The sequence below is a fragment of the Macaca thibetana genome, chromosome 1, assembly GCF_024542745.1.
Source record: "Macaca thibetana thibetana isolate TM-01 chromosome 1, ASM2454274v1, whole genome shotgun sequence".
Lineage (NCBI taxonomy): Eukaryota > Metazoa > Chordata > Mammalia > Primates > Cercopithecidae > Macaca > Macaca thibetana.
The window spans coordinates 139,318,191-139,339,242 of NC_065578.1; the positions used below are offsets into that span (position 1 = coordinate 139,318,191).

Genomic DNA, 21,052 nt, shown 5'->3' on the forward strand with positions numbered 1-21,052 from the left:
AGTGGCCCAGGGGCACTGAGCACCCCCTCGCTCCACCACCAGCTCATGCTCCGTGGTCTGGCCCAGCCCAGCTGTAGGGTTTATACTAGAACGGTTGTTTATTCCGGTCTGAGTCAGAATTTGCTTCTGTTTTAAGAACGCCTCACAGTCTCTCCTTTCCCCCATCTATTCTGGTGAAGGTTGAGCTTAGGAAGAAGGGCTGGGGTAGAAAGGGTCTTCTGCCTCAACGTGTTCTGCTGATAAACTTTGAGAATTCCTGCCTAGGGAGTCTGACGGAGATTTTGGCTCCAAAAGCCAGGGCTTCTTATCTCTGTCACCCGCAGAGACCAGAACCTGGATGGGACAGGGCTCAGAGGCTGGGCACAGCCTTTGCTCCAAGGCTCCTGGGCACAGTGCCTACCTCCCATCCCCTGGTAAGCGTTGCCAGCAAGGCTATTATGAGGAAATCGTTCCTCCTCTTCCTTCTGAAGTCTCCCACAGGCCTATTAGCTCTGCAAGAGTGCAGGGGAAGGCTGCACAGCCCTGCAGATGGAGGGGAAGGTGTCAGGGGCAGCAGGTGTCAGGGGCTCCCAGGGAACCTGTGGTCAGAGGGGTGGGGGTGATTCAGAGCAGGCTGAAAGTGGGAAGTGGGCTGAAGACAGAAGGCTGGAGGCACCATCACCCCATCCATTACACCCCGGACAGCTTGACCTTGCCTAGCAACCCTTGGCTTCCAGGTGATGAGCAATAATGGTAGACACTGCGGCTCAGAAACCGATACCTCCAAGAGATGGCATTTGAAATGCTAAACTGAAGAAGCCTCAAGATCTCTCTGACCTCCCCTTTCCTTCTGTCTCTCCATCCACTCTCCCCCAAAGCACGGAGGAAGCTATTCTCTGAAGTTCCCTCACCTGCCTAAAGTCTGGATCTGCCAAAGATGAAAACAATGACCTCTGGTCCTTTCCTTGAGTCATTATGAACTGAACTCATATCGCAGGAAGAAAGACAAGTCTGTCAACATGGTTAGACAGACTTGTCACAAACCACTGTCTGCTCTGCAGGCCCAACAGACTTTATCCCAGACCATTTATGTTCTTTAAGCCCATTGAATTCCCCTAAAAATCATTTACGATATCCCTAAAATCATCCACACGTCCCCATCTCCCTTCCCCTAGGAGGAAGGGAATATAACCCTTTGTATCCCAATGCGTGGTAGGGAAATCTGTTGTGATTCTCCCCCGTGCACATTCATACATTTGTATGCCATTTCTTGTATTAATCTTCCTTTTGCCAGTTGATTTTCAGCGGACCTTCAGAGGGTGGAGGGAGGTTTTCCTTTGGCCCCTACGTGGACGAGGGCTGCATTACGTTGTACACAGGAGCAGTGGGTTCCCTTGGGCACTGTGGGAGCCTCCCTTCAGCAAGAGCAGATGAGGTGAGGCTAGGGAAGGCAGCCTGGACTTACGTCAATGGAGCAGCCAAGGAGAGAGCCTTTTTGCAGAGCTTTCTGGATGATCTTGAACAGGTTGGGAGGGGGCTTCTTCAACTCATACCACTCAGCAATGCCTCCGGTGAAGTCTTCGAAGCCCTCAGTGGTGGCACCCCCTGAGAGTGCTTCATAGCATCCGTTGATCCTACAAGAGGGGTTAGATGCTGCCGCTACCCTCGACACTACTGATGCTATAATATCTCAAATACCCACCCCCTAGTACCCTCTAGGTTGGATGCCCTAGGGACCCCCTGCTCACATTCTCCTTGGCCTTGTCCCCAGCCCGGGGTGCTCAGGAAGGCAAGGTATTGTGTCCACAGTTACCATTTCCCTGGTATTTTGTGTTTTAAAGAAAATCTCAGGCCGGGCACAGTGGCTCACGCCTGTAATCCCAGCACTCTGGGAGGCCAGGCGGGTGGGATCACTTGAGGTCAGGAGTTCAAGACCAGCCTGGCCAACATGGTGAAACCCTGTTTCTACTAAAAATACAAAAAAATTAGCCTGGCATGGTGGTGCATGCCTGTGGTCCCAGCTACTTGGGAAGCTGAGGCAAGAGAATTGCTGAAACTCAGAAGGTGGAGGTTGCAGTGAGCCAAAATCGTGCCACTGCACTCCAGCCTAGGCAACAGAGCAAGGCTCTGTATTTAAAAAAAAAAAAAAAAGATTCTCATTCTCATAGAACCTTCAAGTTGGAAGGACCTTAGTGATTTTTCTGGATGAACCTCCTGTATTGATTCTTTCTACATCCTGACAAGAAAGGGGAGGTCTACTAATGGTTTGTTTGGCATTGATAGCTTAAAAAAGGACAACAATTCAATAATGGAAGCAGTTTCCCTGAGAAACGGGCACTGTGTTGGCAAGGGCTTAGTGGTCCTGACTATAGATGCTGGAGTCCAGTGGCTTCCTGCTCGGAAGTGGGGTCACTTAATGGAAAGAGCCAGGCGGCACAGCCAACATGGGGCCATTCTGGAGAGGGGCTGGCGTGGGGCTTCCTACTGAGAGTGGGCAGCCTGAGCACTGGACAAACTCAACTGTGGCAACCTGGGTGGGAAGCAGCTGTGGGGAGATGGGGAAGCCATTGCTAGTCAGTGACATCATCTATTCTGCGCAAGTTTCCTACCTCTGCAATGAATAGTTTTGCCCGTTGGCAAAAACTCTGCTTTTTTTAGTTGATACAAATGTGTCCTGTCAAGGAAGTAGACCTCCTTCTCAAGGCCAGCACAATCAGTACCATAACTTGTTCCTGTGCATTTGGTTAAAGATGGTGATAGCTGTCATTTATCAGCGTACAGTGCGGCCAGGCACCCTGCATGCACTATCTCCCTTGCATTTACAGCCTAATTTTGGCTGAAGAAGTCCTTCTATAGAAAAGGACTTCCACTCAAAGTAGTCTTGGAATAGTTCTTATTTTTTGGAATCCAGGGCATTGGGGGCAGGCCACGGGGCCAGCGGAGGCATGACAACTTACTTGGCGTACGCTTTCTCCAGCAGGGCACTCCAGAACTCGCTCCCCTCGGCTGAATGCACAAAGAGCAGCTCCCCGTCCTTGGTGGGCAGCCTGTCGTCCACCACCACCTCCACCCACTCGCCGTATTGCCAGAACTGCAGAACAAGAGAGGTGGGCTGCAGGAGGAGCTGGTGGCAGCACTGGGACTCCGAGCCTCAGCTGCCTCTGCCTTCCCTTTCCCTGATCCCCTGGCATAGGTTTCATGAGCCCGTCCTGGGAGGAGGTGCTCCCTTAACTCTCCTATGCAGGCCAAGTCCTCAGGCTCATGTCCATCCCTTCGAATCCACACCTGCCTCTTTAGCATCCTGCCCTGCATTGTAGGCTTTTTTTTTTTTTTTTTGAGACCAAGTCCCACTCTGGAGTGCAGTGGTACGATCTCGGCTCACTGCAACCTCCAACCTCCTGGATGCAAGTGATTCTCTTGCCTCAGCCTCCCGAGTAGCTGGGATTAAGGGCACGTGCCACCACACTTGGGTAATTTTTTTGTGTTTTCAGTAGAGATGGGGTTTCGCCATGTTGCCCCAGCTGGTCTCGAACTCCTGGGCTCAAGCGATCCACTGCCTTGGCCTCCCAAGGTGCTGAGATTACAGGTATGAGCCACCGCACCTGGACTGGACTGGCTTTTTCTTTCTTTCTTTTTTTTTTTTTTTTTTGAGACGGAGTCTCACTCTGTTGCCCAGGTTGGAGTGCACTATCTTGGCTCACTGCAACCTCTGCCTCCCAGGTTAAAGTGATTCTCCTGCCTCAGTCTCCCAAGTAGCTGGGATTACAGGCGTGCACCACTATGCCCAACTGATTTTTATATTTGTAGTAGAGATGGGGTTTCATCATGTTGGCCAGGCTGGTCTCGAACTCCTGACCTCAAATGATCCACCCACCTCGGCCTCCCGAAGTGCTGAGATTACAAGCATGAGCCACCGCACCCAGCCAGCTTTTTCAAATATTATTTCTCATTTACCAGCATAAAAGGAGGAGAACTTTAACGTTTTGTCTCAAACATCAAATAATACATTTTTTTTTAAACTTGGGAATTATTTCCTGAACACCTCGTTCTACCTCCCTTTTGCAGGTCCCCAGCAACCCCCCAGGGCCATCCCGGCAGGGTCCCACATCCTGGCCATGGGTAAGCCAGGAAGCTTCCTGCTCTCACCCAATGTCCTTTGTAGAACAGCATTGGTCTTGGGAGTCTGCAAACACCGGGGACTGAAGAACCCAGCCAAGCCAGGAGACTGTTCTAGCCTCCCGGACCTGTTGAGGAACCACTTGAACCAGCCATTAAGTTACCTGGAAGTGAAAGATCCCTGCATAGTTTTCCTGGAAGCTCTGGTTTAGAGGGACGACTCGAGCCAGGATTTCTTCATTCAAGGTGAGGGAGGCAATGGCTGCCAGCAGCCAGCAGTCACCTGTGAACACAACACAAGGAGCTCTTATCAGAGGGTCTCAGAACCAGGAGGATGTTAAAAATCTTGTCTCCATCTTCAGGCGCTTAAAGCCTAAGACAACCTGTGAATAGACAGAGTGAAGTTTCAGGCGGTCCCCCATCTGAGGGTTGGGTCAGAGGGCTTGGGTGTTATTAGTTTGGTGTAAAAGTAATTGTGATTTTTGCACCAACCTAGTATTTTGAGGGAAATGCAAAGGGAGAAATGTTTTTGCTGTGTTGTGGTTGGGCAGAGATGGGAAATTTCATTCCCTGAAATACCCAGAACTCTGGTGGCTGAACTGTGCCCTCAGAGCCCAACCCTGCACCTGATTCGCTGCAGATGCTCCACAGTGAGACAATGAAACCAGCGCAGTTGCAGAGGCTTCTGGGCACACAGGCTTTGAATGGGAGTTTGGGCTGGGCGTGGTGGCGTGCACCTGGAGTCCCAGCTATAATATTAATACTTGGGAGGCTGTGGCAGGAGGATCCCTTGAGCCCAGGATTTCAAGGCTGCAGTGAGTCATGATTGCACCATTGTACTCCAGCCTGGGCAAGAGAGGGAGACCCTCATCTCTAAATAAATAAACAAATAAATATATAAAGGGGAGTTTGAATGAGAGAAAGAAAACGTAGTGCTAGATGGGAAGGGGACAAACATTGCATGCCTCCTAGGAGGAGGATCTGAGCCAGGAAAAGAGGCTCCGGCAGGGAGTACAATCACAGGAAGTAAGTAGGGAGCAGTGCAGATGGAAAAGCCCTGAGTCAGAGGCAGAAGGCTGGGCTGTCCCCAAGGGTTTCTGTGCGGAGGGGCAGAGGTCACTTCAAGGGGTAGACAAGGATGGGCACAACGAGGTGGGCAGCTGGCCAGGCAGCCTGGTCCCTCTCTGAGCCTCAGAACCCTCCTCCATGACGTGGATAAGTGTGAGGCATAATGAGAGCAGGTGCGTAAGCACTCGGCGCCCAAGCACTCGGCGCCCATTTGGTGCCAGTGCTAGGTTCTCAGCACAGCAGGCACCACAATCATTTCACGCAGTTAGAAGCAAGCTGATGCCAGCAACAGCACCCAGATGGTTTCAGGGAGGGGTCATCTTCACCACAAAACACAAAGGGGAGGGGGCCTGGGAAGAGGATGAGGAAGTTTACTCCATTCTTAAGGAATGTGCAGTTTCCTACAATTTCCCATGACGATAATGGGAAGTAGCCTCAAAGGAGTTTAATTCACTGTTGGATTTATTTTCACCAATTGACAGGTTTATTAAAAATGTAATTGAAGACTAGGTACAGTGGCTTACACCTGTAATCCCAACACTTTGGGAGACCAAGGTCAGTGAATTGTTTGAGCACTGGAGTTCAAGATTGGTCTCGGCAACATGGTAAAACTTCATCTTGACAAAAAATACAAAAATTTGCCAGGTGTGGTGGTGGACGCCTGTGGTCCCAGCTCAGGAGGTGGAGGCTGCAGTAAGATGTGATCATGCCACTGCACTCATCCTGGGTGACAGAAGAGCAAGACCCTGTCTCAAAAAAAAAAATATATATATATATATATAAAATGTTATATATGTAATATGTTATTGTTATTGATGTATATCAGTAACATATATATGTATGTTATTGAAGTTCACTGAGTTCTTTGGTTTTGTTTTGTTTTTTGAGACAGACTCTCACTCTTGTCACCCAGGCTGGAGTGCAGTGGTGTCATCTTGGCTCACTGCAACCTCCACCTCCTGGGTTCAAGTGATTCTCCTGCCTAAGCCTCCCAAGTAGCTGGGATTACAGGCACCTGCCACCATGCCTGGCTAATTTTTTGTATTTTTAGTAGAGACGGGGTTTCGCCATGTTGGCCAGGCTGATCTTGAACTCCTGACCTCAGGTGATCGCCTGCCTTGGCCTCCTGAAGTGCTGGGATTACAGGCGTAAGCCACCAGGCCCAGCTGAAGCTCACTGAATTCTTTGAATTCTAGTGGATGACTTAGCATGCTGAGAGTTCCTGACCTAGCTTGTCCTGTTAGCACATAGACACGGCTGCTTACAGCTCTTTGAGGCCTACATACGCTAATGACAGATCTATGGTAAATGGAGACACATCCCCTCAGTCAGTCAGTTGGTAGCCTTGTGGCTCACGTCTGCAATCCCAGCTACTCGGGAGGCTGAGGCAGGAGAATTGCTTAAACCCAGGAGGTGGAGGCTGCAGTGAGCCAAGATTGTGCCCCTGCACTCCAGCCTGGGCAACAAAGTAAGACTCTGTGCCGCCCCCCAAAAAAAGAAAAGAAAAGAGGAAAGGAAAGGAAAGGGAAGGGAAGGGAAGGGAAGGGAAGGGAGGGGAGGGGAGGGGAGGGGAGGGAAGGGAAGGGAAGGGAAAAGAAAAAGATAAAAGAGGCCAGGCGTGGTGGCTCATGCCTCTAATCCGAGCACTTTGGGAGGCCAATGCGGGCAGATAGCCTGAGGTCAGGAGTTCCAGACCAGCCTGGCCAACATGGTGAAACTCCATCTCTACTAAAAATACAAAAATTAGTCGGGCATAGTGGTATGCACCCATAATCCCAGTTATTCAGGAGGCTGAGGCAGGGGAATCACTTGAACCCAGGAAGCGGAGGCTGCAGTGAACTGAGATCGCACCATTGCATTCCAGTCTGGGCAACAAGAGCGAGACTCTGTCTCAAAAAAAAAAAAAAAAAAAAAAATATATATATACACACACACACACACACACACACACACACACACACACTTTACAGCCAAAGATTCAAAAAGTTTTTCGTAAGTTTTCCAAATTCTGGAGTTGAAGGAGACTTAGAGGCCAGTAAAGAATGTCTTGATTTCTAAAAAGGAGGGAAGCATTTGAAATCCCACTTTTTTTTACTTCTGATTCCTTCACTCTTTCCCTCACCCCAATCAGCAAAATATTTTGAACCAAGTTGGGAAGCTCGCTTACCCAACTGACTTCTTTCCTCTCTCGTGTAAGCATCTCAGTGACAAGATCTACACAATGATTACACAAAGGCTTAGATGTGCCAGGCCCCGAGCTAAAAGCCTTGTGCGCATTATCATGTTATCCAATTTCGTTGTCACAGAACAGTTCGAGGTAGGTACTATTTTCATCCTATTTCATAGTTGAGGAAACTGAGGTTTAAGGAGGTGGAGTGGATCACCCAAAGGTCCTAGCTAATTAGTGGCTGTCAGGTCTATCGGCAAAGCACAGGCTTTTGATGTATAACCAAAACAGTCTCCTCTGCAAAGAGGCTGGTGTCAATTGCGAATTCACCTAATTGAATTCGAAATGGACATTGTCTTGGGGACTTTTGCCCTTGAGAGGTGTAAAACATAAAGTTTCCTCTTCAAAGACCTTCCTCCCCATTTAATTAGGAATAAATAGTAACTTCTCTTAGAAGCAAACTTTATTCAAAGACCTGTGCTAACATTCTTAAATATCTGCTAGCCGTGATAAAGAAATCAGTGTACTTTATGTTCTTAGCTCCCACAATTTAGCCTTTTCCCTGGCATGCTTATTATACTGGCCCAAGCAAGCATTAGGTCATAGCCTGTTCCTCTTCCTTATTTAAAGGTGTTTTTACCTTTCTCAGCATTCCACAAGCTACTTCCTCCTTCCTATGTTCTCCTCTGCCTTTGCCTCTTTTAAAAAGTTCTAAGTTGCTAGCCAATCGGGACAAATACAGAATGTGAGGTCCCGTTCCAGCCAATGGAAACCGGACACAGCAGTACGGTGGACGTGTCAGGTTATAAATGACCCTGTCTCCTTTGTTCGGTGTACTCTCCCGGCAAAACTCCTGGCGAGTGTACCCTTTCTGCAGAAAGTATAAAAATGGCCTTGCTGGGTAAATTAAATTTATGTTCAAGTGCTATTTCTTTATGGCACCAGGGAACAAGCATTTCAAACAGAGGTGACTCAATGGTGTTTCATTCAGCGTCCAGGCTGCACGGTGTTCTCTCACTCCACCGGGATGGCCCATGTCCACAAGTGGGTTCCTCCCCACAAGAAACCTGTTCTACAACCTCAGCAGTTGTGGACTTAGTCCCATCTTTCCCAGCTGAGGGTCCAGATCCTTGGCTGTCCCCATCAAGGTCAGAATCTACCTTACGCAAAATAATTTATGGAAACCCTTCTCTTTCGGATCATCCTGCAGTGATTTGTTCCTGGTCAGGTGCCCTTGCTGAAGTCCATGGTGTCTCCTCCTGGCAAAGCCTGTTTAGAGCCGTTATATCCTGGTCCGGATAAAATAAGCCAGCTAGTTCGAGAAGGGTGGGACCACGAGTTTAACTCAGATGCTACAAATTGCTTTTGGCTTAAACTGTTTTTAGCTCCAGGAAAGCCCCGGAGGGTGCCGTCCAGTGATGGAGGCCTCTCCTGGAATGTTGCCATATGGATGGGACTAGAAAAAGAAAGATCTATAGGTTTTAACATTATGTATCTGCAAATAGTATTTTCCTTGTGCTCATTTTTTGTTTTTTTGGAGGGGGACTCTGCTCTCCAGTCACACAAAAATTTTGGCAGAGGGGAGGGTGAGATGGCTACTTACACCTTGGTGTACCTCAGAGGACTGTCTGAAGAGTGCACTTGGCACAAGCAAAATTCCTGCCTTCCTCTCCTGGGGGAACGTTCAGTTGTTACAAGCTCTTAGCCTTCCTGTTGAGGTACAAAATCTGTTTATGGGCCAGGTGTGGTGGCTCACGCCTGTAATCCCATCACTTTGGGAGGCCGAGGTGGGCAGATCACATGAGGTCAGGAGTTTGAGAGTAGCCTGGTCAACATGGTGAAACCTCATCTTTACTAAAAATACAAAATTAGCCAGGCGTGGTGGCATGCTCCTGTAGTCCCAGCTACTCGAGAGGCTGAGGCATGAGAATCGCTGGAACCTGGGAGGTGGAGGTCGCAGTGACCCCAAATTGCGCCACTGCATTCCAGCCTGGGGGACAGAGTGAGACTCTGTCTTAAGAAAAAAAAGTCTATTTATGCTTGGGTCCTGTTGATAACCTTTTGATCCTTAATTACTCCATTTATTTCAGAGCAGAAACTGTTGTCTTGGGAACTTGAGTGCCTGAATCGTGGTGAGCTGGAGCTGAGTGCCTGATACATTCCAGCTGCCTCTTAATATCCAGTCTACACCCTCCATCCTGCTGCTTGGGAGCTGACCTCTATGGGGATCTCACCGGGGGCCCAGGGCCTATGGCTGCTGGGGGCCAGAAGAAGGGAGTAGTGCAGTTAGGGTGTTTCTTCCCTGGCTCCTTCTCTGAGAGCGTGGTTTGGCTCCATGTGGCTGTGTCCTGTGACTGCGGGGCACTGCTCCCTTCAGGTTGCACCTGTATGTGAACCACTTCCAGTGCTAGAATCCTGACAATTGCCCCCAACTCACAGATCCAGACCCTGTTCTGGGATGGACTCAGCCACGCTTCCTCCTCGGATCACAGAAGACTCCAGACACAAGCTGTCTGTTTCCAACTGTGTGCAGGGCTCCTCCGACTAGGGGGCTGCTCCTGTCAGCTGTTCACCTTCTTCACTGACTCCAGGTGTGCACGTGAGCCTGCCTGGAGGCGCTTGGACAATCATTTACCCCATTTAAAAAAATCGGCCTGCGTTCTTGACTGCAAAAACTCATTATCATAAAAATGCCATGTCCTCTTAAGTTAGCCTATAAACTTAATGTAATGCTAATAAAAATAGCAATAAGGCTAGGTACTGTGGCTCATGCCTCTAATTCTAGCACTTGGGAGGCCAGGGCCAGAGCATTTCTTGAGCCCTCAGGATTTCAAGACCAACCTGAAATCTCACTATATTGTGAGACCCTGTCTCTATAAAAATTATTTTAAAAAAATTAGCCAGCTGTGGTGTCATGCTCCTATAGTCCCAGCTACGTGGGAGGCTGAGGCAGGAGAATCACTTTGAACCTGGAGGTCAAGGCTGCAGTGAGCTATGATTGTACCACTGTACTCCAGCCTGGGTGACAGAGTAAGACCCCATCTCAAAAAAAAAAAAAAAAAGAAATAATTTAAAAAAAGTAATAAGATTAAAATTTTTTTTGAACTTAGCTGATTCTGATAAGTTTATTTAAAAATTAAATATGGAGCATAGCTAGAAAAAAATCTAAAAGAGAAGGAAGTCTACCTCTATTAGATGTTTAAACACATCTAAAGCTACAGCAATTAAAACAGTATAGAACTTGTGCATGAGGATATAGATAAATATAAATGGCACAGAAAAAATCTAGAATCAAACCTTCTCCGTGCTCCTGTGGGGGGGCACAGTGAGATTCTTTTATAGCTGTTGGGTGTCAACACTAAGTATAGGGCCCATCTGTAGCCCCTAAGGTGCTTTTGACAGCATGTATGCCTTTTATTTTTTCCCCTCTCCAGGTTTTGACATTCCCTTTTTGCTGGATTGTTTTTCTTTTAGAACTGACTGTTTTTCTTTACAGTACATGGTGTTATTGTATTCTCTCTCTCTCTCTCTTTTGGTCAGGCCTTAGATTCTCTGTGGAATAAGGTGAGGCATATGTAAATACTAAGCAATTCTGCCTAAGTCACTGTAAAGCTAAAGCGCCTACTCCCATCGCTCATCTGCCTTTCTCATCCCGGGAGCCTGACACCTGCCTCAGTCTGTCCAGCACCCTGGACATGACCAAGGACAAGTGTCAGAGCTGGGTCCCCAGGGGATTCTGCTCATCCATGGGACAGATGGTGTCTCTGTAGAGAAGGAAGGTGGCTACCAATGACATCTCCTGCTAGCAGGGCCCTGGCTATTGCTGGCCACATTTATTACTAAAGGCAGCAGATGAGGCCCTTCCCAGAGGTTCCTAAGCTGCCCCGTTAAGGTCCTGACCATGGGCTTGACAGACCAGCCATCCCTATATCCAGGCTGCCCCCACACCCAGCCATGCTTCTGTCCTGGAAGACACTCAACTGGCACAGACCTGAGAGGCTGGGGACAGAAGATGGAGGGGATTTCTGCCTTGCTTCGTCTCCAGAAAAAGCCCACCTGGGTGCCCCATGAGCCTCATGCTTAGCCAAGCAGGGGCTGCCTACACGATGGGATTTCAGGGGCCTCCTGTCCCCTTCCTCCACAAATCTCCCCTACATCTGGTCTTAATTTCTTTATCCTTATTTTTAGTTTTTATTTTTTTGAGACAGGTTCTCAGTCTGTCACCCAGGCTAGAGTGCAGTGGTGCAATCATAGCTCACTGCAGCCTTGACCTCCCGGGCTCAAGTGATCCTCCCACCTCACCTTGTAGCTGGGATTACAAGCACATACCATCATGCCCAGCTAATTAAAAACCTTTTTTTTTTTGTAGAGGTGTCTTGCTCTGTTGCCCAGGCTAGTCTCAAACTTCTGGTCTCAAGTGATCCTCCTGCCTCAGCCTCTCCTAGAATCACTTGAACCCAGGAGGTAGGGGTTGCAGTGAGCTGAGATTACGTCACTTCACTCCAGCCTGGGCAACAGAGCGAGACTCCGTCTCAAAAGGAAAAAAAAAAAAAAAGAAAGAAAAGAAAGGTCCCAAGTAGGTGGCAGGCTGGCAGGGGCAGGGGCACCTTTGCTGGCTGTCCCCGTTGCTGCTGGGCACAGGCCAAATGGTTCCACAGAGCACCCACAGCCACGTGGAGCCCTCAGGTGGTTCTCAAACCAGAAAGGAGTATAATGGAAAGACATCCCAGATAGATCTAAGAGGCCAGACCAGAGGTGGGTGGGAGAGGGGCACTGGATTGTGGTTAGAAGACCTGAATTTTATTTCATTTCATTTCATTTCATTTCATTTCATTTCATTTCATTTCATTTTTTGAGATGGAGTCTCACTCTGTCGCCCAGGTTGGAGTGTGATGGCACCATCTTGGCTCACTGCAACCTCTGCCTCCCAGGTTCAAGCAATTCTCCTGCCTCAGCCTCCCGAGTATCTGAGATTACAGGCGTCCACCACCATGCCCAGTTAATTTTTGTATTTTTGGTAGAGACAAGATTTCACCATGTTGACCAGGCTGGTCTTGAACTCCTAACCTCAGGTGATCCACCCACCTTGGCCTCCCAAAGAGCTGGGATTACATGCATGAGCCACCACGCCTGGCCAGAGGACCTGGATTTTGGTCCTGATCTGGCCACTTAAGGTTGCGTGAGCACTTCTTAATTTCTCTGAGCCTGTGTGTTCTCAGCTGTGGAAGGAGGATAGTGATGAGGCATATCCTTGGCAGGTTGTTAGGATCATGTGAGAGAAGGGAAACCGGGGGTCCATGGATGGGCTTTATTGACCTGGAACCCCAAATGTTTTGTGCAAATTTGGCATACATGCAAACACATGCTATTTTCTAGAGAGACCAGTCTGTTTCTCTCCCACTCCCACCCCAAATGGTTGGGAAACACTAGAGCCAGAACATGGAGTTCAAATCCCGACTGTGACCTGGGGAGACTACTCCCTCTGTGCTTCAGTTTCCTCATATATAACATAGTTTAATAATAATAGACTGTCTCATGGTGCTGAGAATTAAATGGAAAAAAAATATGCAAAGCATTGAGAACAGTGTCTCCAAGTGTTTGCTCTTTTCATTTGCTGATTTTATAGGAGTGGAAACTGAAACCCAAGGGAAGTGGAGTCTCGATTGGTACATGGTGTGCCAGACCTTGGCCACATTTGGCAGTATTGTCCTGGAAAGGGTGCCAAGGTTGCCAAGGGTGTCGGCTGGTGAGGGGCAAGGAGAGAGGGTTGTGGCCGAGGGGCAGTGAGGAGGGAGGGGAGCTGCAGGGGTGAGTGGAGTGCATATGGGGTCCTTCTCACCGTCTTGAGACTTCCAAAATTCATCTTTGGAAGCAAGGGGTGTCCGAATAAGGAAGAAATAAAGGTAAATAGTGAGCACTGGGCGAGGTGTCCTGATGTGTGCCTGTGGTCCCAGCTACTTGGGAGGCTGAGGTGGGAGGATGGGTTGAGCCCAGGAGGTGGAGTCTGCAGCAAGCTGTGACAGCACCACTGCACTCCAGTATAGGTGACAAAGCAATCTCTTTTTAAAAAAACAAAGTACATTTTTTGAAAGAGGGGTGAGCACTGGGAAGGGCATAGATACTGAAGCATTTGCTGGAGACGAGTGTGGCCCCTCCAGAGAGGAGTGCCTACCCAGGCCTGAGCGGGTCTCCAGCCGGGGCGGTGGGGCCTCCCCTGCACTTCCCTGTAGTGCTGGATCCCGGGGCTGAGAACCGCAGCTCCTGGGAGAGGCTGGCCTTGCGGTCCCTTCCCTGCTTTTTCCTCACACAACAGAAGGAAAGAGGGTCTCTTACCGTTCCTCTCCCTGCACCCCGGGCTGTCAGTTCTCTCAGGGAACGTTCACCACGTTTGTGCCTATGGAGGATGGGCATTCCTGTATTCATTTGCTCATTTGGTCGACGACTTTTTAGTGTCATTCTCTCTGGCCCATTCTGGGGCACCCACTGAGCTCAGTTAAGCTACTTTTGCTTATGGGTCTCTGGGAAATCCTCTCTGAATTCAAGCTTCCTCCACCCGTTCTAATTTGTTTGGGAAAGGAAGTTTGATTTGGGTTTTTAAATCATAAGCACACCGGCCTTCCCCTTCCAAGACTCACACGACCTGGATACGGGCTTCACTGCCCCCAGTGGGGCTACCGTTCTTGGGGGCCCATGGTGAGCACACCAGGTACCCAGCCCTTCCCTCCACTCCAGCTCACCCAGACCCTCCTCTGAGGACAAGGCACTCTCAGACAGACCTTATGAATGACTCCTTTAAACTACAGGGCCTTCTACTGAAAAGACAAATTCATTCAGGGCCATGTCAGTAAATTTCCAGAGCTGTGCTCCCTGGCCTGGGTGTCCGCATCCTGAAGGTCGGCTATGTGACAGGCCCAGCCCATCCTGGGGGGTGGGATGCAGCTGGGTTACTAATATTTGCGGCTCCTGGAGGTTTTCCAAGAGGAAAGCATAATATTTGCTGTGCATTTTCTCCTTCTTTTCTTTCCGCTACTGCTGTCTTTCCCTCACAAACAGAAGTGAGGCAGAGTTGGGAAGCCAGGGGAGGGGGAGCGCAGGAGAGGCTGGGCTGAGGCACCCCTGAGCCACAATAGAGTGCAGCGGCTGCTGACAGTCCTGCAGGACGGGAAGTGCGTGGGCAGGTTGGTGCTGGCTGTCACGGTCACACCCAGTGCCTGCACTGGGAAGAATGTGTGTTTGGTGAAGTAAAACATGCTGAATACCAGCGCAGCCCCCAGGAAATAACTGGGTTTGCTTACTGTTTTCTTTAGTCTCTTTATTTGTAGGCACAACTGCTCAAAGAAACAAGCTGGCCCCTGATGGTGCCAGAGTTTCTTGACCTCTACCCAGATACCAGAGGGAGATAAGACCCCTAAAACTGGCAGAAACTGGAGCAGGCAACCCCTTGTTACATTTAGAACTTTATCATGTCATTATAATGCTAACGTCACCACCTGTAGAAGAAAATCACCACTATTTCTGAACATGTGTCAGAGGCGTGTGAACCAGAGCAACTCCATCTTGAATAAGGGCTGAGTAAAATGAGGCTGAGACCTACTGGGCTGCATTCCCAAAGGGCTAGGCATTCTAAGTCACAGGATGAGACAGGAAGTCGGCACAAGATACAGGTCATAAAGACCTTGCTGATAAAACAGTTGCGGTAAAGAAGCCGGCCAAAACCCACCAAAACCAAGATAGTGACGAGAGTGGCCTCTGGTTGTCCTCACTGCTCCACTCCAACCAGAGCCATGACAGTTTACAGATGCCATGACAACATCAGGAAGTTACCCTAAGTGATCTAAAAAGGCGAGGCACGAATAATCCACCCCTTGTTTAGCATATCATCAAGAAATAATCATAAAAATGGGCAACCAGCAGCCCTCAGGGCTGCTCTATGAAGTAGACATTCTTTTATTCCTTTATTTTCAAAATAAACTTGCTTTCACTTTACTCTACAGACTCACCCTGAATTCTTTCTTGAGAGAGATCCAAGAACGCTTTCTGAGGTTCTAGATGAGAACCCCTTTCTGGTAACACATCATGCATTGTATGGAGAGGCATGTTTATGGCCTGCGCCTGAGCGTCTAGAGGTCCCCACCCTCCCACCCTCACCCTGCACCTGCTTACACACCTCCCTGCCCCACACCTATCTCCTTACAACTCCCCAGTTTCCACGGCTCGAGGTGAAGGTGTCTTTAGAGCAAGAGTCCCCTCCTTCTCTTTCTCCTGGTCAGGAATAAAACCCTCTTGCCTTTTTTTTCCAACTGAGTGTTCCTTCTTTGCAACTGATACCAAGCAGGGACAGAACTCAGTTAACCGGTGACACGCTCACACACACACTTCACACACCGGCTGAGGGAGCTCATCTTGGAGGAAGAGCAGGCAGAACACAGAGCTGCCAAAGGGCAGCCCAGACTCCCGGATGCCCTCCGCTGCCTCCACATCCCTCACTCCATGCTTCTTGCCTGGGGCCCAGCTTGCCCGTGCCTCTGTGCACCTCCGACCTCGTGTAAGTCAACTCTGGAGGATATGTCTCTTTCCCCTCTGATCTAGTCTCAGGCTCCTTGTTGGTGCCTTCCTGGCTCCGTGCCAGGCCTGTACTTGGTCTAGAGGAGACTGGTGCTGGCTCTCAGGCGGTGAGCTCACAGCCGGCAGGAGACAGTGTGGAAACAGAGGTTGCAGATGATAGTGGTGAGCATGAGGCTTTGAGTCTGAACAGGGCAGACTGGGACTGTAGGAGGGCTGGGGTGGGTGAGGATGACTTAGAGCGGGGAGCTGGGTGAGGAAGAGCAGGGGAACTTTCAGGGAGAGGGAAGGTCAAGTGCAGAGTCCAGAACAGGCAGGCACCCAGCAGTGGGGCTGGGTGCTGGGAAGTGGAGAGGGCTGGGGCTAGGCGGATTGGGTTGGACGTCTGGGCCAGGTTAGGAATCTGAACTGGCTCCTGAGGGAATTTAAGCCAAAGTTCCTTCTCCCCCTTTCCCCTTCTGCACCAGACCCTCCAAGCATAATAAAATATTTGCCTTTTTCAGAATGAATCACTCCCTGCTTCCTCTTTGCGGGAAACCTTCCTTCCAACTCTCCCTCCTTAATCATCCTTTGGGGTATCTCTCTTAACCCCTTACTGTTCCCCTCCAAGATCCTCACACTGCATCCCAGCTGACTCCTAACATGATCTGAACTTGGAATTAATCCATCCGTTTAATCATTTGCCTCCACTACTTCCATAGCTCCCTGAGGACAGGTTCTCTGGTAGCAATGCCCAAAGTGGATTAGATACAAGTATACATGCTCCTTAACTTACAGTGGGGTTAGATCTGAACAAATCCATCAGAAGTTGAAAATATTGTAAGTCGAAAATGCACTTAATACACCTTAGCCTACTGTAAACTAAAAATCAAAGTCTAAGCCCCTTAACTGACTGAATGGATGCCCCCTTAGCCAAGGGGATTCCAAGGTAACCTGAAAAACAAGTTCAGGCCACAATGGGAAGGGAGGTCGTCATGCCTCATTATATCCCCCTCCTTTAGGAATTCAGGCACTGCTGACCAGCATTAACTGAAAACAGAGATCTTAAGACTCACAAAACAGACTCCTCCTAGCAGTAAGATACCAAATTCCAACCAGACTCTAGTAGAGCATCACATGACAGATAGCAGGCCCTGAAATAAATCAAAGTATTTTAGCCCAAAATATATTTTTCTGACATATTTTGAAATGTCTCTGCAAAACTGTCTCTTGTGGGGAAAATCTACATTCTATAGCAGGGGTGTCCAATCTTTTGGCTTCCCTGGGCCACATTGGAAGAAGAATTGCCTTGGACCACACATAAAATACACTAACACTAACCATAGACGATGAGCTAAAAAAAAAAAAAAAAAACTCTTAATATTTTGAGAAAGTTTACAAATTTGTGTTGGGCCACATTCAAAGCCGTCCTGGGCAGCGTGAGGGTTGGACAAGCTTAATGTAGAGAATCACCTTCCCTCCAGGTCTTTTTAGCTGAGCATCTAGTAGCACCTTTTAAAGGTCTGAATAGAAAACGTTTGCCATCTGTTGCCTTTGACAGTGGCCATCTACGAGACTTCATCTATATAATCAAAACCGTGGTCTCTACAACCTCTTATCTCAACCCAGACACACTTTTCTACGGATTTCAGGTCTTTTTTTTTTTTTTTTTTTTTTTTGAGAGAGAGTCTTGCTCTTGTCGCCCAGGCTGGAGTGCAGTGGTGCAATCCTGGCTCACTGCAACCTTCACCTCCTGTGTTCAAGTGATTCTCCTGCCCCAGCATCTGAGTAGCTGGGACTACAGGCATACACCACCATGCCCAGTTAATTTTTGCATTTTTAGTAGAGGCGAGGTTTCACCATGTTGGCCAGGCCAGGCCAGGCTTGAACTCCTGACCTCAAGTGATCCACCTGCCTTAGCCTCCCAAAGTGCTGGAATTATAGGTGTGAGCCACTGCACCCGGCCTTGATTCCAGGTCTTTCGATAATAACTTAATGCTTTTAACTAACTGCCAATCAGAAAATCTTTGAATCCACCTGTGACCTGGAGCCCCTCCAGCTCCTGTGCCTTCCCCATCCACTTCAAGTCGTCCTGCCTTTCTGGATTGATGTCTGCCTGTAACTTCTGTCCTCCTAAAATGTAGAAAACCAAGCTGTAAACCAACCACCTTGGGCACAGGTTTTCAGGACCTCCTTGGGCTTTGGTCACTTTTATTTGGCTCAGAATAAACCTCTTTAAATCTTTCACAGAATTTGACTATTTTATCGACACTACCTAACACCATAGCTTAGCCTAGCCTGCCTTAATTGTGCTCAGAACACTTACAGTAGCCTACAGTTGGGCAAAATTATCTAAGGAGGCAAAGTCTGTTTTAAAATAAAATGTTGAGCATCTCAATGTAATTTATCGAACACTGTACTGAAAGTGAAAAACAGAATGGTTGCATGGGTACTTCAAGTGCAGTTTCTACTGAATGTGTATTGCTTTCATGCCATCGTAAAGCTGAAAAATTGCATGTCAAGCCATTACAATTCTGGGACCACCTGTAGGCATCCTGAGCAGACTCCAGGTGAGAACTGAGGCCTGCCTTGGAGTCACGGGGGAAGAGAAGAAAATGGAGGCTTGGTGATGAGTTAAGGACCTAGAATGGAGGGACTGGTTGGACACAGAGAGGGAAGAACCTTGTATAGAGAAGGGATTGTGTTTTGCTTTTGTCTTTTTTTGCTGAAGTCTCAGCCCACTGTTCTTCCTATAACAGATGCCCAGTGAAGCTGGCTGATTGCAAACAGAAAGGCAGTTGCTGGCTTGTGCAAGTCAGGGCTCCTGGGTCCCATGGGCATCTCAGAAACGCTTGGGGGTGAGTGGCGTCCTGAAGCTGGCACATCAGCCCAGCTTGTTAAATCCTTCACTACTGTGTACCTTGGGAAGTCCCAGAAAACACGTCCTCCCCACCCTGCAAACCATGAAGAGCGAATGTCCAAGCAGCTTGGGTTATTATTGGTAAAGGACAAGAAGGCCATTATTCAAAGGGGAGGAATTGTGGTGTTTTCCACAAATGGAGGCAACAATGTTTCTGGTTCCACATGTTCTTCCAGAACCCTGCCACTCTCCATCTAGAAGTGGGCTCTATGTCCCTTCCCTTTGATCCTGGGTGAGCCTTCATTGATCTCAATGAATAGGAATGGCAGAAGTGATGCTATGTGACTTCCAAGCCTAGGTCGTAAAGATGAGACAGCTCCCAGGGCTTTCTCTTGGGACATGAGCTGCTGTAAGATGTTCAGCTACCTTCAAATCCCTGTGATGGGGAGACCACAAAAGAGACAGAGATCTCTGAAGCCCCAGCTGATCCACCCTTCAGCCCTGGCACCAGACATGTGGGTGAGGGGGCCTTCAGATGACTGTGCCCATCCCCATCTGATTGCAACCACTTGAGAGACCGGGAGAGCGTTGCCCAGCTCAGCCCCGTCATCCTTCAGAACCATAAGAGAGAACAAAATGCCTTGTGTTTCAAGCCATTTGTTTTGGGGTGGATTGTTACACACCAGATACAGATGTGACAATACAGGGAGCTTGTGCTTGGGAGTCTGAACTGTAATGCATACCAGGGAGCCAGGGATAGTAAGATACACCTGCTAACAGAGTCTCCCACCGGGGGATGCCAGCAAGAGAATGGAGCCAACACTGAGAAATGCCAGTGTCAGGCCACCCAGCTGCTCTGCAGTTCCCCAGGTACCCTGGACCTGAGATGTTCCCACTGTCTCCCTGCTGATGTGTAGTTTGGAAAGACACCTGAGCTGGGAAGCTGAGCAGACAGAATGGCCTGCCAGGGGAACCATTCTCCAAGAAGCAGGGAGGGCCCTTCTCCTCCTTTGCTGTGTTCCTCCCAGTGCTAGTGGGAAGCTTGGATCTCCCCTCCCACAAGCTCAAATATCCCAGCAATGCTGCCCTGACCCCGTACATGCAATGTTTTCTCCTTGCCTACAGTATTTACTCATAATTGTGGCTGGATTAGATTGAAGCAATGCTGGAAAGTATATTTAGTTTGTCTTCAGCAACTCACCTACTGATTACCACTGCTATTTCTACCTCCCATCCGGCCACTCCCTTGTGCCAGGCTCCCCAAATGGCATTCTGTGTGCCCAGTGACCCCCACAGTACCTCCCCCTTCACTCCTGCTCTGCCAGTGGTTCTCAGTTGGGGGCATTCCATGCACCTGCAACTCTGCCAAGCCCCCAGGGGACATTTGGCAAGATCTGCAGACATTTTTGAGTGCCACACTGGGGTGTGTGGGTAGAGGCCAAGGATGCAGCTAAACATCCTATAATTCACAGGACAGCCCCCTACAATGAACAATTATCCAGTCGGTTGTGCCAAGGTTGAGAAACCCTGATGGATCTCAAATCTTACTTGTTTTTTGTGGTATTTCTTTAGAACTTTTGTTCCTTTGCTTTGCACGCTGACAGCTAGATACATGACAAACAGATCAAGATACCGAAGACTGCGCCTGGCTAAATTTCACCCTTCCTGAGACAACAGCATTTTAACAATCTCCAGCAGACCTGACACTCTGTCCCAAAGAGACACATCTCTCAAGGTCCTAGGCAGCCCAAGAAGGTGGAGAGCCACATTTTCAGGCAGCCGTGAGTCTTCGCTTTGGAAGGGAGGAGAAGGAACCTCTGAAAAGCCAATTCAGGGCCACCCCTCTGAAACTGGCAGGGAGGGGCTGCCAGAGGAAATGCACACCCCGCCAGCATGCTAGGCCTGCAAGAGGGTGGCTGATGAGTCACCGTGGGCCATCCCTTTGTTACTCATTTCACAGTCTGGCAGCAGCCCAGAAAAGGATACCCCCAAAGTAGAGTTCCCCATGCATGTACGATCACCCTGCATTTGTATCAGGGGCTGGGAGGGGAGGGGGCAGATCCTCCATTTTACTCATGCCCCACCTTCATTAACAGGAAGTCTTCAGCCTCCTTCCCTAAACTGCACACACATCAGAACTGTGAGCCACAGCCAGTGATCCAAACCACGTGTCCCAGGCCTTTCCTTTCCCTTCTCCCTGCCCCACCTGCCGGAAGGGAGGCCCTAAAAGGGAGGATGGGAGGGAGGCGAGGGTGCTGGGACTTGACATTCACTCTCCCTCTCTCAAGTCTCTTGCCTATCTTAGCCGTGCCCTGGACCAG

The 21,052-nt window shown here is 49.0% G+C and overlaps 3 protein-coding genes across 3 annotated transcripts in view; all 3 read right to left on the reverse strand.

Annotated features, from left to right (window-relative positions):
* The window catches only part of CNIH4 (cornichon family AMPA receptor auxiliary protein 4), a 728,363-nt gene that overhangs the window by 476,620 nt on the left and 230,691 nt on the right, over positions 1 to 21,052 (reverse strand). The window lies entirely within an intron of this gene.
* DEGS1 (delta 4-desaturase, sphingolipid 1) overlaps positions 1 to 21,052 on the reverse strand; it is a 347,277-nt gene that overhangs the window by 282,334 nt on the left and 43,891 nt on the right. The gene's annotated exons all lie outside the window — the stretch shown is intronic.
* The window catches only part of CAPN2 (calpain 2), a 60,515-nt gene that overhangs the window by 25,251 nt on the left and 14,212 nt on the right, over positions 1 to 21,052 (reverse strand). Inside the window, exons 3-5 of the mRNA XM_050760938.1 lie at positions 4,260 to 4,378; positions 2,937 to 3,070; positions 1,445 to 1,613 (exon numbers count right to left, since the gene is read on the reverse strand). Of these exons, the coding sequence (XP_050616895.1) occupies positions 1,445 to 1,613; positions 2,937 to 3,070; positions 4,260 to 4,378 (422 nt within the window). The remainder of the gene's footprint in view (positions 1 to 1,444; positions 1,614 to 2,936; positions 3,071 to 4,259; positions 4,379 to 21,052) is intronic.